Raw genomic sequence first — 14,391 nt, 5'->3', positions numbered from 1 at the left:
GATTTTAACAGTCAGTTGCTACAGTTACTCCACACCAGGGAGTAAATACTGTACTTAAGAGTGGAGAGAGAGAGAGAGAGAGGAAAAAGACTCTGTAATTGTTGTGAAGTGCTTTGTTGTTCAAGTTATATTAGTACAGAGAGACATTGTAGAGTGTGAGAGGGAGAGAAAGAGAGGGAGAGAAAGAGAGAGGGAGAGAAAGAGAGAGGGGGAGTGTAGATAAAGAGAGTTTGTAAATGAAAAGAGAGAGAGCAGAAGAAAAAAAGAGAGAAAGTGAACAAGTTCTCTGGCTAATAACGATCCTCCACTAACGGTTGGAAGTGTTGAAAGTTTTCTCCATTAAAAGGCCAGTGACTACCATGGTAACTCCTGGCAGCTGTTATCTTGAAAGCTTTTATAAAAGGCAATATTATCTGTCTAGCCAATCAGAGGCTGCCGTTAACCACCATTAGTAAACCTATTGAGCCCACCACACTACCGAGACTATAGTGGACCATTACACCAACTTATGGAGCTTCCTGAAAGAGTTTAGATGAGGGAGGGGGAGAGAGACAGAGGAGAGAAGAGAGGAAAGATATAAAGAAAGAAGCAGAGAGAAATCGATGAAGAAAAGGTCTGAGAGCAGAAGAGCACTACCCTTTCATGCAGGGCTCGGTGATCTCTAGGGAAAGTGGTGTGTGTTCTTCTACTAGCGAAGACATACGAGACCACATGCAGAGCCCCATTGGGACTGGCCTTTGGCACATGCACAGTCACTGCACAAGTCACAGAGGAGACAGTAATAGTTGACCTTTATGGGGTCAATGTGGCCATCAATAAAGTTCTCATGAATGGTACCAACTAGGCCATAATGCATCCATGAACAGCATTATAAAGGGCTCATAAGCTTGACCATAAGATGTCAACATGCATCCAACATTTACTAGAATCATCTCCCATATTTTCATGTTCATATCAGTTCAGAGGTGCCTAGCAAGTCGTCTCAATGGCACAATGCACCAAGCCTAAAGCTGAGGCGGCACGGACATAGTTCTAATGAGAGTTCTAATCAGAGACGTAGCCTAGCTTAGCCTGGCCTAGCGTAGCATTAGCTCCACTGCTGTCAAGCTAAATGGTTGGCCTTGAGCATGTCTTGGTGTAGAGAAAGGGTTGTGTTCGTGTTCAGTCGTCAACCTTTCACCTGCTGCATATTCCTTGTGTATTGCAGTGGGTGACTTCTAGTATGTATGTGTGTTTAGCACATCAAAGAATTGTGTCAGATCTATCTTTGACAGGCTGCACCCCCCAATGAATAAGCCCAGGGTATGTAAACAACACGGCACTCTCCTCCTGCTCCATCACTCCACTTCAAAAAGAGACGGACCCCAAAACAACCCCCATACATCCTCAACACCAAAAAAGAGGCCTGGGGAGGAAAGTGCGTTGACAGCGCTGATGAGACAAAAGCACCCATCCTACTGGCTCTCCACAGGAGAAGGGCCTCATTGATATGGAGATTTCTCCCCGCATCCGTGTCTCTCATCCCTGGCAACAATGTAATTAACAGATCATATTAGCCCTGCTAAATTTAAAACAACAATCTACATAGCCGCAATAATGCCGCCTCGGTGGCGGAACGAACCAACGAAGAGGAGAGGAAGGGGGTGGAGGTGGGAAAAAATGAGTTTTGGCCATCGACCAACCGGTTCCAGAGAGGGGTTCAAGAGAGGGGTTCCAGGGAGGGACATGGGGAGACAGAGAGAGACAAAGAAAGAGAGATAAGGAGAGAAAGACTGAGAGGGAGACCTGAAGGTCATCTGGCTATGGACCAACAGGTTCCAGAGAGAGAAACTGTGAAAGAGAAAGAATGAGAGAACGTGACATAGCCTTTCCTATTTTCCAATTCCACGGAACAACTGCTTTGAGGGAGACGTCTGTGTTAAAATATGTAAAGAGCCTCTAGTGGATTAGAGTGGCATTAATTTACTACTATCCCTCCCTCCCTCCCTCCCTCCCTCCCTCCCTCCCTCCCTCCCTCCCTCCCTCCCTCCCTCCCTCCCTCCCTCCCTCCCTCCCTCCCTCCCTCCCTCCCTCCCTCCCTCCCTCTCTCCCTCTCTCCCTCTCTCCCTCTCTCCCTCTCTCTCTCCCTCTCTCTCTCTCTCTCTCTCTTTCTTTCTCCCAGTGAAGCTGTGGGGACGCGAGCTGAGCTGTCAGGAGATGAATACAGTAATTAAGCGTCTCCCTCTGTTGCGCGGTCCGAGGCAATAAGAGACCATTGTAGAGTCTTAACAGGGTGTATAATTTTATCATCTTTCCTCTCCTCGCTCCCTTTGTCTCCCGTGTCGACGCTGACACAGATACCGGGTGGCTCGTTGCGTTTCTGCCATCTCCTGCCATAGAGGGATCAATTCTAATTCGGTGTTGTCAAAAAAAGAGGCCCGGGAGCATATTTAAAAACAGGTTATCAAAAACGACAAGCGAAGCAAAGCGAGTGAATGAACATGATTTTGGCGAAAGTATGATTTTGGCAATACGTCCCCCGCCCTCTCCTTTTCAAAAACTGACTCACGACTATTAAAGGAAACACTATCAGGGGAAATCTTCTAACATTACATTTAACATTTGTAGCATACTTTTGAATCGTGTGCAAAATGAAGAAGGGCATGGATGGCAGCAGGGGTAAGATGAGAAGCACTGGGAGGGAGGCGGCGGGGGTAAGAGGAGAAGCACTGGGAGGGAGGCGGCGGGGGTAAGAGGAGAAGCACTGGGAGGGAGGCGGGGGGGTAAGAGGAGAAGCACTGGGAGGGAGGCGGCGGGGGTAAGAGGAGAAGCACTGGGAGGGAGGCGGCGGGGGTAAAGTGTGATGTTTCAGTTTCGTCAGGTGAACTGCAGCAGGGTTGTGTACTCGCCTCGGCAGAAATGTTTCGAAGCACCCTGCTAAACATGCTGATGGTTGGGGAAAGTGAAGTGCGTTTTCTACTACCGCTCCTCAAGGCTCTCTTTCCTGATGAACAGGATGGGAATAGTCTCAGAGAACTACTTTCCCCTCCGACAGGGAGTAAGGTCCTAGAGATGCTGATGCCAGTCTGTCTGGAGGCACTAATAGTAGCCTAGTCACCAGTATCTTGGTAAGCTGCTGGTGGGGTGGGGAACTCCTTTTGGGGGGTCTTTATTATCTTGGTCAGTTGGAAAGAGATTAGGCTATTATGTTGGAACATTCCCCCAAGTTGCAGTTGGTAGAGCATTGAACCATCTCTACCACAACCACTACTACCAGAAACCTATGTATGGTTGTGGTTGACCTTATATCATAGTGTCACCATCTCTCCTGGTTAAGGAACAGGTCACTATGAGGTCCACTCACCACTATCTTGGCGTCGCGAACGATGTTCTCGGACACGGTGACCCAGTACTCTAGCTGCTCCCACTGGGGCGGCTGGTTGTGCACGTTGGTGATGATGACGGTGAGCTCCACAGAGCTGCTCCTGTTGCCCCCGTCTGTGGCCACGATCTGCTGGCTGATCCTCGACGTCTGACCACAAATAGAAGAGAGGAAGGAGGGGTGACACGGAGGTTAGACATGGAAATCATATGGAGCTGAAAAAAACCCATGGTTGAAACCCCTCTTGGAAGCATCTCTGTCACATCTTAAATGTACCTTCATGTGCAAATGAATGAGCATGGAAACAGTCTCCATCAGTTTGTTCCAATCCACTAAGTAACAGATCAGATGCAGCATATTTACAACCTTATCCACTTAGTCAGTGTCATGACCTTCCAGTGACCTCCTCCTCTAAACCACAACCTTCCTACTGTCTACAGAAGACTGCTCTGATGTCGTTCATCCTTACATCACGCGAGAGATACAGACGGAGAGACAGAACGAGAAACAGAGAGAGGAAGAGAGACAGGGAGGGAGAGAGAGAAAGAGAGCAATGAGAGAGGAGACATTCCAACTGACATGGAGGTATTCAGATAAATGATTCTCTGCGAGGGGAGTGTGAAAGCTTGGTTAAACAGATCATTGATACGGAGAAGAGAGGGATGAGAGAAAGGGGTGACATTTAAAGTGGAGGAATATTTTGCATTATTTATATGGGACATTAACTGGGAGACTTCACAAGTCCATTGTGTGGCAGGGTGAAGATGGGGTCACTCTCTCCACATCTTGATTTGACTTTGGGAGGTTGTTGGACTTGGAGAACAAAGGGGGGGCTTTTCTATGACGCACACACGCACACAAGCAAATACACACACAAATCCAGGCACAAACCCAGGCACATGTCAATATATGCATAATATGCAGACATGAACACAAGGGCAGGGAGAAATAGGGACAAAAGAGGGTGGGGAATGAAGAGAGTAGGGAAAAGGAGACAGAAAGGGAATGAGAGAGCCAGTTGTGGTTGTCTCTGTCCTGACAGGGTGGATAACTCTACCTGACGTGTGCTAGGTCTCTGCTGAGCAATGTTCTCTGACACACACACACACACACACACATACACACACACACACACACACACACACACACACACACACACACACACACACACACACACACACACACACACACACACACACACACACACACACACACACACACACACACACACACACACTCAAAAGTGAGAGGGCCCACCGCAAATCAGACACAAGCATGGGAGAAAGGCAGAAAGGAAGGAAGAAGGAAACCAACAGGTCCATCACGATAACCCCCCGACCCCGCCCCCAAACCTCAGTGCTCCTGTCAAACCTCATCTGTGTCAACTCAAGATGGAGACCAGACTTAAGAGCTAAAAGGTGTCGGATGTGAATCAGGCATGAATATTTCACTAGCTGGTACGGGTCACCTAGAACCTAACCTCAAGCCTCCCACCTTCCCCACTCTTTCATACCCTCTCCCCTCTCTCCCTTTCTCCTTCTCAGCTGTGGCTGAATGGGGAGGGAGAGAGAGAGAGAGAGAGAGAGAGAGAGAGAGAGAGAGAGAGAGAGAGAGAGAGAGAGAGAGAGAGAGAAAGAAAGAAAGAAAGAAAGAAAGAAAGAAAGAAAGAAAGAAAGAAAGAAAGAAAGAAAGAAAGAAAGAAAGAAAGAAAGAAAGAAAGAAAGAGAGAGAGATTCTAACAATATAAGATCTACAATGGAAACATAGCTCTACTCGACATATATCACAGTTGATATCCAGCTAATGGTCAAATTTACCAGAGATACTATTGATTCAGTACATACACTCTTGCAGAGGATATTCACTTTTAAACAATGGCATCCATGGAACAGTTGTAGGCCGACATACAGTATGATAAGCTGTGAAAACTGACAAACAATTAAGCTAGTAAACTGTAATGACTAACCACACCAAAAACAAGAATACATGCAGAGAATACAGAGAGAGAGACCAGGAGACAAGAGAGTGCACGAGAGAGATACGGAAGACAAGCTAAGCAATGGAAAGAGAGGTCAGTGCCTAGCCAACAAAGCCCAAACCCTACAAATACAATGTTACTGCAGGGAGTCAGCCAAATGACAGCCAAATGTCAGAAATAAACGTGCACGCATCCACACACACACATAAATATATTTATGCATGTGTGAATATAATGCTTCCTCTGGCTGTGGGTAAGATACATAGTGCTATATATACACATATAGAGAGACAGGGGCATTGTTGTTATTACAGACCTTGCCATGTTTAATATGCATCCACAGAGGGAGGTAGGAAGGGTGTGCAGCAGTCTCAGTGGATGATATCAGGCCAGTGGGAAGGATCGGTGTACAGTGTACATACACACACTGGGAGGGAGTGAAGGGGGGTGCTGTACACACACACTGGGAGGGAGGGAGTGAAGGGGGGTGCTGTACACACACACTGGGAGGGAGGGAGGGAGTGAAGGGGGGTGCTGTACACACACACTGGGAGGGAGTGAAGGGGGGTGCTGTACACACACACTGGGAGGGAGGGAGTGAAGGGGGGTGCTGTACACACACACTGGGAGGGAGGGAGTGAAGGGGGGTGCTGTACACACACACTGGGAGGGAGGGAGTGAAGGGGGGTGCTGTACACACACACTGGGAGGGAGGGAGCGAAGGGGGGTGCTGTACACACACTGGGAGGGAGGGAGCGAAGGGGGGTGCTGTACACACACACTGGGAGGGAGGGAGGGAGTGAAGGGGGGTGCTGTACACACACACTGGGAGGGAGGGAGGGAGTGAAGGGGGGTGCTGTACACACACACTGGGAGGAAGGGAGCGAAGGGGGGTGCTGTACACACACACTGGGAGGGAGGGAGTGAAGGGGGGTGCTGTACACACACACTGGGAGGGAGGGAGTGAAGGGGGGTGCTGTACACACACACTGGGAGGGAGGGAGTGAAGGGGGGTGCTGTACACACACACTGGGAGGGAGGGAGGGAGTGAAGGGGGGTGCTGTACACACACACTGGGAGGAAGGGAGTGAAGGGGGGTGCTGTACACACACTGGGAGGGAGGGAGCGAAGGGGGGTGCTGTACACACACACTGGGAGGGAGGGAGTGAAGGGGGGTGCTGTACACACACACTGGGAGGGAGGGAGGGAGTGAAGGGGGGTGCTGTACACACACACTGGGAGGGAGGGAGTGAAGGGGGGTGCTGTACACACACACTGGGAGGGAGGGAGCGAAGGGGGGTGCTGTACACACACACTGGGAGGGAGGGAGTGAAGGGGGGTGCTGTACACACACACTGGGAGGGAGGGAGGGAGTGAAGGGGGGTGCTGTACACACACACTGGGAGGAAGGGAGCGAAGGGGGGTGCTGTACACACACTGGGAGGGAGGGAGCGAAGGGGGGTGCTGTACACACACACTGGGAGGGAGGGAGTGAAGGGGGGTGCTGTACACACACACTGGGAGGGAGGGAGGGAGTGAAGGGGGGTGCTGTACACACACACTGGGAGGGAGGGAGCGAAAGGGGGGGTGCTGTACACACACACTGGGAGGGAGGGAGCGAAGGGGGGTGCTGTACACACACACTGGGAGGGAGGGAGCGAAGGGAGGTGCTGTACACACACTGGGAGGGAGGGAGCGAAGGGGGGTGCTGTACACACACACTGGGAGGGAGGGAGCGAAGGGGGGTGCTGTACACACACACTGGGAGGGAGCGAAGGGGGGTGCTGTACACACACACTGGGAGGGAGGGAGGGAGTGAAGGGGGGTGCTGTACACACACACTGGGAGGGAGGGAGTGAAGGGGGGTGCTGTACACACACACTGGGAGGGAGTGAAGGGGGGTGCTGTACACACACACTGGGAGGAAGGGAGCGAAGGGGGGTGCTGTACACACACACTGGGAGGGAGGGAGTGAAGGGGGGTGCTGTACACACACACTGGGAGGGAGGGAGTGAAGGGGGGTGCTGTACACACACACTGGGAGGGAGGGAGTGAAGGGGGGTGCTGTACACACACACTGGGAGGGAGGGAGGGAGTGAAGGGGGGTGCTGTACACACACACTGGGAGGAAGGGAGTGAAGGGGGGTGCTGTACACACACTGGGAGGGAGGGAGCGAAGGGGGGTGCTGTACACACACACTGGGAGGGAGGGAGTGAAGGGGGGTGCTGTACACACACACTGGGAGGGAGGGAGGGAGTGAGGGGGTGCTGTACACACACACTGGGAGGAAGGGAGCGAAGGGGGGTGCTGTACACACACACTGGGAGGGAGGGAGTGAAGGGGGGTGCTGTACACACACACTGGGAGGGAGGGAGCGAAGGGGGGTGCTGTACACACACACTGGGAGGGAGGGAGTGAAGGGGGGTGCTGTACACACACACTGGGAGGGAGGGAGGGAGTGAAGGGGGGTGCTGTACACACACACTGGGAGGAAGGGAGTGAAGGGGGGTGCTGTACACACACTGGGAGGGAGGGAGCGAAGGGGGGTGCTGTACACACACACTGGGAGGGAGGGAGTGAAGGGGGGTGCTGTACACACACACTGGGAGGGAGGGAGGGAGTGAAGGGGGGTGCTGTACACACACACTGGGAGGGAGGGAGCGAAAGGGGGGGTGCTGTACACACACACTGGGAGGGAGGGAGCGAAGGGGGGTGCTGTACACACACACTGGGAGGGAGGGAGCGAAGGGAGGTGCTGTACACACACTGGGAGGGAGGGAGCGAAGGGGGGTGCTGTACACACACACTGGGAGGGAGGGAGCGAAGGGGGGTGCTGTACACACACACTGGGAGGGAGCGAAGGGGGGTGCTGTACACACACACTGGGAGGGAGGGAGGGAGTGAAGGGGGGTGCTGTACACACACACTGGGAGGCAGGGAGCGAAAGGGGGGGTGCTGTACACACACACTGGGAGGGAGGGAGCGAAGGGAGGTGCTGTACACACACTGGGAGGGAGGGAGCGAAGGGGGGTGCTGTACACACACACTGGGAGGGAGGGAGCGAAGGGGGGTGCTGTACACACACACTGGGAGGGAGGGAGTGAGTGAAGGGGGGTGCTGTACACACACACTGGGAGGGAGGGAGTGAAGGGGGGTGCTGTACACACACACTGGGAGGGAGGGAGTGAAGGGGGGTGCTGTACACACACATTGGGAGGGAGGAAGTGAAGGGGGGTGCTGTACACACACACTGGGAGGGAGGGAGCGAAGGGGGGGTGCTGTACACACACACTGGGAGGGAGGGAGCGAAGGGAGGTGCTGTACACACACTGGGAGGGAGGGAGCGAAGGGGGGTGCTGTACACACACACTGGGAGGGAGGGAGGGAGGGAGTGAAGGGGGGTGCTGTACACACACACTGGGAGGGAGGGAGCGAAAGGGGGGGTGCTGTACACACACACTGGGAGGGAGGGAGCGAAGGGAGGTGCTGTACACACACTGGGAGGGAGGGAGCGAAGGGGGGTGCTGTACACACACACTGGGAGGGAGCGAAGGAGGGTGCTGTACACACACACTGGGAGGGAGGGAGTGAAGGGGGGTGCTGTACACACACACTGGGAGGGAGGGAGCGAAGGGGGGTGCTGTACACACACACTGGGAGGGAGGGAGCGAAGGGGGGTGCTGTACACACACACTGGGAGGGAGGGAGCGAAGGGGGGTGCTGTACACACACTGGGAGGGAGGGAGCGAAGGGGGGTGCTGTACACACACACTGGGAGGGAGGGAGTGAAGGGGGGTGCTGTACACACACACTGGGAGGGAGGGAGGGAGTGAAGGGGGGTGCTGTACACACACACTGGGAGGAAGGGAGCGAAGGGGGGTGCTGTACACACACACTGGGAGGGAGGGAGTGAAGGGGGGTGCTGTACACACACACTGGGAGGGAGGGAGTGAAGGGGGGTGCTGTACACACACACTGGGAGGGAGGGAGTGAAGGGGGGTGCTGTACACACACACTGGGAGGGAGGGAGGGAGTGAAGGGGGGTGCTGTACACACACACTGGGAGGAAGGGAGTGAAGGGGGGTGCTGTACACACACTGGGAGGGAGGGAGCGAAGGGGGGTGCTGTACACACACACTGGGAGGGAGGGAGTGAAGGGGGGTGCTGTACACACACACTGGGAGGGAGGGAGGGAGTGAAGGGGGGTGCTGTACACACACACTGGGAGGGAGGGAGTGAAGGGGGGTGCTGTACACACACACTGGGAGGGAGGGAGCGAAGGGGGGTGCTGTACACACACACTGGGAGGGAGGGAGTGAAGGGGGGTGCTGTACACACACACTGGGAGGAAGGGAGCGAAGGGGGGTGCTGTACACACACTGGGAGGGAGGGAGCGAAGGGGGGTGCTGTACACACACACTGGGAGGGAGGGAGTGAAGGGGGGTGCTGTACACACACACTGGGAGGGAGGGAGGGAGTGAAGGGGGGTGCTGTACACACACACTGGGAGGAAGGGAGCGAAGGGGGGTGCTGTACACACACTGGGAGGGAGGGAGCGAAGGGGGGTGCTGTACACACACACTGGGAGGGAGGGAGCGAAGTGGGGTGCTGTACACACACACTGGGAGGGAGGGAGCGAAGGGAGGTGCTGTACACACACTGGGAGGGAGGGAGCGAAGGGGGGTGCTGTACACACACACTGGGAGGGAGGGAGCGAAGGGGGGTGCTGTACACACACACTGGGAGGGAGCGAAGGGGGGTGCTGTACACACACACTGGGAGGGAGGGAGGGAGTGAAGGGGGGTGCTGTACACACACACTGGGAGGGAGGGAGCGAAAGGGGGGGTGCTGTACACACACACTGGGAGGGAGGGAGCGAAGGGAGGTGCTGTACACACACTGGGAGGGAGGGAGCGAAGGGGGGTGCTGTACACACACACTGGGAGGGAGGGAGCGAAGGGGGGTGCTGTACACACACACTGGGAGGGAGGGAGTGAGTGAAGGGGGGTGCTGTACACACACACTGGGAGGGAGGGAGTGAAGGGGGGTGCTGTACACACACACTGGGAGGGAGGGAGTGAAGGGGGGTGCTGTACACACACATTGGGAGGGAGGAAGTGAAGGGGGGTGCTGTACACACACACTGGGAGGGAGGGAGCGAAGGGGGGGTGCTGTACACACACACTGGGAGGGAGGGAGCGAAGGGAGGTGCTGTACACACACTGGGAGGGAGGGAGCGAAGGGGGGTGCTGTACACACACACTGGGAGGGAGGGAGGGAGGGAGTGAAGGGGGGTGCTGTACACACACACTGGGAGGGAGGGAGCGAAAGGGGGGGTGCTGTACACACACACTGGGAGGGAGGGAGCGAAGGGAGGTGCTGTACACACACTGGGAGGGAGGGAGCGAAGGGGGGTGCTGTACACACACACTGGGAGGGAGCGAAGGAGGGTGCTGTACACACACACTGGGAGGGAGGGAGTGAAGGGGGGTGCTGTACACACACACTGGGAGGGAGGGAGCGAAGGGGGGTGCTGTACACACACACTGGGAGGGAGGGAGCGAAGGGGGGTGCTGTACACACACACTGGGAGGGAGGGAGCGAAGGGGGGTGCTGTACACACACACTGGGAGGGAGTGAAGGGGGGTGCTGTACACACACACTGGGAGGGAGGGAGTGAAGGGGGGTGCTGTACACACACACTGGGAGGGAGTGAAGGGGGGTGCTGTACACACACACTGGGAGGGAGGGAGTGAAGGGGGGTGCTGTACACACACACTGGAAGGGAGGGAGTGAAGGGGGGTGCTGTACACACACAAATGGTGGAGTGCAGGAGGAGGCTGTAAAAACACCTGTACTGGACCTGCGGGTTAAGGATTCCCCACAGGAATTGCCGCCTAATGGTGTATTGTGGTAGGTGTGTGTGGCTGTGCCCCCACCTGTGAGATGGGGTGGTTGACGTACACCCAGCCTGTGCTGGGGTTGATGTGCAGGTAGGCCGGCTGCTGACGGGACAGAGAGTAGGCGATAGCTGCGTTACTCCCCTGGTCATCATCGTGTGCCGCTGCTCGCAGGAAGCTAGTCCCCACCGGTGTGTCCTCGCGCAGGAAGTCTGCCACATGAAGGGTTAACACATCAACATCACCGCCGACAACGAACAACATCAACAAGAGCAATAACAACAGCAGCGGTGGTGGAAATTTCCGGCTGAAATCACGCATTTCAGTCACAGAGACCCAAAATAAATGCGTGTGTCCTAGAAACATTTCAGTCTCCCAGTTAAATAGTTAATAAGCCACTCCAACAGTCTTGTTCTAATGTGATAAAAGGGATTCTGACATGGGGCTTATCAACACACATATTTGCACACATGGTAAACAAACATGGTCTCCAGGGAGGGCAGGGAGGGCAGGGAGGCGGCAAGGTTTTCATCAGTCTTAAAAGCTTTCCAGGATTACCTGTGATTTAATATATACATCAGCATATGGTTTATTGGGGCTTCAGGGGGGCTGCTAAGTCTTACATTTCACAATATTGCTTTACCTTGAAAATGGTTAAGACATAACACAGAAGCCACAAGGCAGTGACATTGGACTGGGATAGGAGGACATTGGGTCCTTGAGCTGTTGGACATTGCTGAGCAAGCACAGTTTTGACTTGACCTTTGACCTTAAACTACACTTGGCACAACAAGGTGATGGAGGGAACTCTCACATGAATGGACAAATCCCTGGTACCCTGGCCTTAAATATGATTTTAGGGGGACGGGTTGAACTAATTTCCTTTGTTGTGTTTTAGAATGGAATACCATTTTAATTCCTGGTGGAATATCAAGCAAAGGGCTTAGTAAGCACTTGTTGGAGAGGTGTGGAGGAGGGGAGAGTCCCTTTGTGTCTATGGCAGGGCAATCCTGAGCAAGAACACTGGTTCCCCTAAGCGCCACTCAACACTAAACAACCATATTTGGTATTGGGGGATTAAAAGACAGCAGCCAAGATAATACCTTTATAATACCTTGATAAGATGACTTAATGTATTGGACAAGGCAAGACCAACAGACACATTTGATAATGAAATTGTCTGAACCAAACAGACGAGGGACAAAGGTGAAATGATGAGCGTGACGGAGATGACCCAAGGTGTGACGGAGGTGACGGAGGAGTGACAGAGGTGACTCTTACACTGGTAGCGGCTGTTCTCAAACTTGGGGTCATTGTCGTTCTGGTCGGCGATGAGGATGGTGATCTGGCAGATGCCGATGAGGGGCTCCTGGGCCAGGTCTGTCGCCGTGACAGACAGGGAGTACTCTCTCTGGCGCTCGCGGTCGAAACTCACAGTGGTGCTGATCACACCTGGAGACACACACACACACAATGTATTTTACTGAATGTTACTGATGTCCTCTAGATACGTACAGTCAGCCATTCCACAGCAATCAATTAGAGATGTCTTGATACAGTTTGACTGAAGTCTGTTTTCTAACCTGTGTCAGGGTTTATGACGAAGCTGGATGATGTCCCGTCTCGGTGCATGATCCCATATTTTACCTCTCCGTTGACCCCCATGTCTGCGTCGAGGGCGTGCACGCGCAGGACAGACGTCCCAGGTGGCTGGTTCTCCAGGACAACGGTGTTGACGCTGTAGTTATGGCACTGAGGGGGCAGAGTTCACACAACACCGTTGGCATTGATGCTGCATTTGTCAGTTGTCAAGGTAAGTCCTAAAAATGACCAGTAGCCAATGGGACACACTGGTCAACCAGCACAGGTGGACTGTTACTACCCCAGCCAGCATTCAACATCCATCACAAAAAGACTAGTTAACGCATGATGTGGGAAGCAAGGAGTTGCCAAATCTAACGGGTTGCCAGATTTTGCACACTTAGCACTCCTCCTCCCGTGTAGGAACCCACTAACCCTGTGGGCAAGTCCCTGCTGAAATATTCATCTTTGGGGCCGAGCTGTGCTGAGCTGATCTGAGCTATGCTAAGAGGGGATTCTGGTCTGACCCTGGAGTGTTCCGGACTGCAGTGGAGTGTAGTTCTGCCCCCGAGGAGAACACCAGCTGTCTCTACTTTGAACTGGCAACTTGGCATGTTCCTCTCTCTCTTTCTGTCATCGCTCTCTCCCTAGTGCTGTGGAACTCTATCTCTCCTCCCTAAGTCACTATGTTACTCTCTTTCTCTCTCTCTCTCTGACTGTCTTTTTCTCTCTCTCTCTCAGACTGTCTTTTTCTCTCTCTCTCAGACTGTCTTTTTCTCTCTCTCTCAGACTATCTTTTTTTTCTCTCTCTCTCAGACTGTCTTTTTCTCTCTCTCTCTCTCAGACTGTCTTTTTCTCTCTCTCTCTGACTGTCTTTTCCCCCCTCTCTCTCAGACTGTCTTTTTCTCTCTCTCTGACTGTCTTTCTCTCTCTCTCTCTGACTGTCTTTTTCTCTCTCTATCTGACTGTCTTTTTCTCTCTCTCTCTCAGACGGTCTTTTTCTGCCTCATCGCTCATCTATTTTTCGAAAGCACATAGGCTTTACACACACCAGTAATGTGTCAAATGCCCCTCCTACCTGTTCAAAGACAGGCTTGTTGTTGTTGATGTCGTTGATGCCCACTATGACCTGGGCGGAGTTACTGAGGGGATAGGGTCCGTCTGCCGCGTTGTCATCAGTGGCGGTAATGTTGAGGATGTACTGGGGGCCACGCAGGATAGGAGGGGGGCTCCGGCGCAGTTTGATGATGCCTAAAGAGAGAGACAATGGCAGCCATCTTTGTTACTATAGCACATATTGCAGTGTTGTCAAACAGACAAACCTACTACACGCACACAAACAATCAAACCAACACCCAAAACGTAGCTTTAAGTGGGGGATATATTTTACCCCAACCCCCCACCCTTTACAATCCCCTTTAGGACCCTACATCTTTTGACACATTTCTCCAATGTAGATTCCTCACAAATAAATAAGTAACTATGTCTACCAAAGTACAGAGAGAAACACACATAAAAATGCAGCTTAAGTCTTTGAAGTGACAACTTTTCCCCACGGTAACAGTGGAAA

The 14,391-nt window shown here is 53.3% G+C and overlaps 1 protein-coding gene across 1 annotated transcript in view; it reads right to left on the bottom strand.

Moving 5' to 3' along the window:
• Positions 1–14,391, bottom strand: part of LOC139564514 (neural-cadherin-like) — a 125,016-nt gene that overhangs the window by 38,732 nt on the left and 71,893 nt on the right. The window contains exons 8-12 of the mRNA XM_071384099.1: positions 13,900–14,072; positions 12,824–12,992; positions 12,522–12,692; positions 11,280–11,452; positions 3,344–3,511 (exon numbers count right to left, since the gene is read on the bottom strand). Coding sequence (XP_071240200.1) covers positions 3,344–3,511; positions 11,280–11,452; positions 12,522–12,692; positions 12,824–12,992; positions 13,900–14,072 — 854 coding nt within the window. The remainder of the gene's footprint in view (positions 1–3,343; positions 3,512–11,279; positions 11,453–12,521; positions 12,693–12,823; positions 12,993–13,899; positions 14,073–14,391) is intronic.

The sequence above is a fragment of the Salvelinus alpinus genome, chromosome 35 (assembly GCF_045679555.1).
Source record: "Salvelinus alpinus chromosome 35, SLU_Salpinus.1, whole genome shotgun sequence".
Lineage (NCBI taxonomy): Eukaryota > Metazoa > Chordata > Actinopteri > Salmoniformes > Salmonidae > Salvelinus > Salvelinus alpinus.
This window is presented reverse-complemented; position numbering and strand designations above follow the sequence as displayed.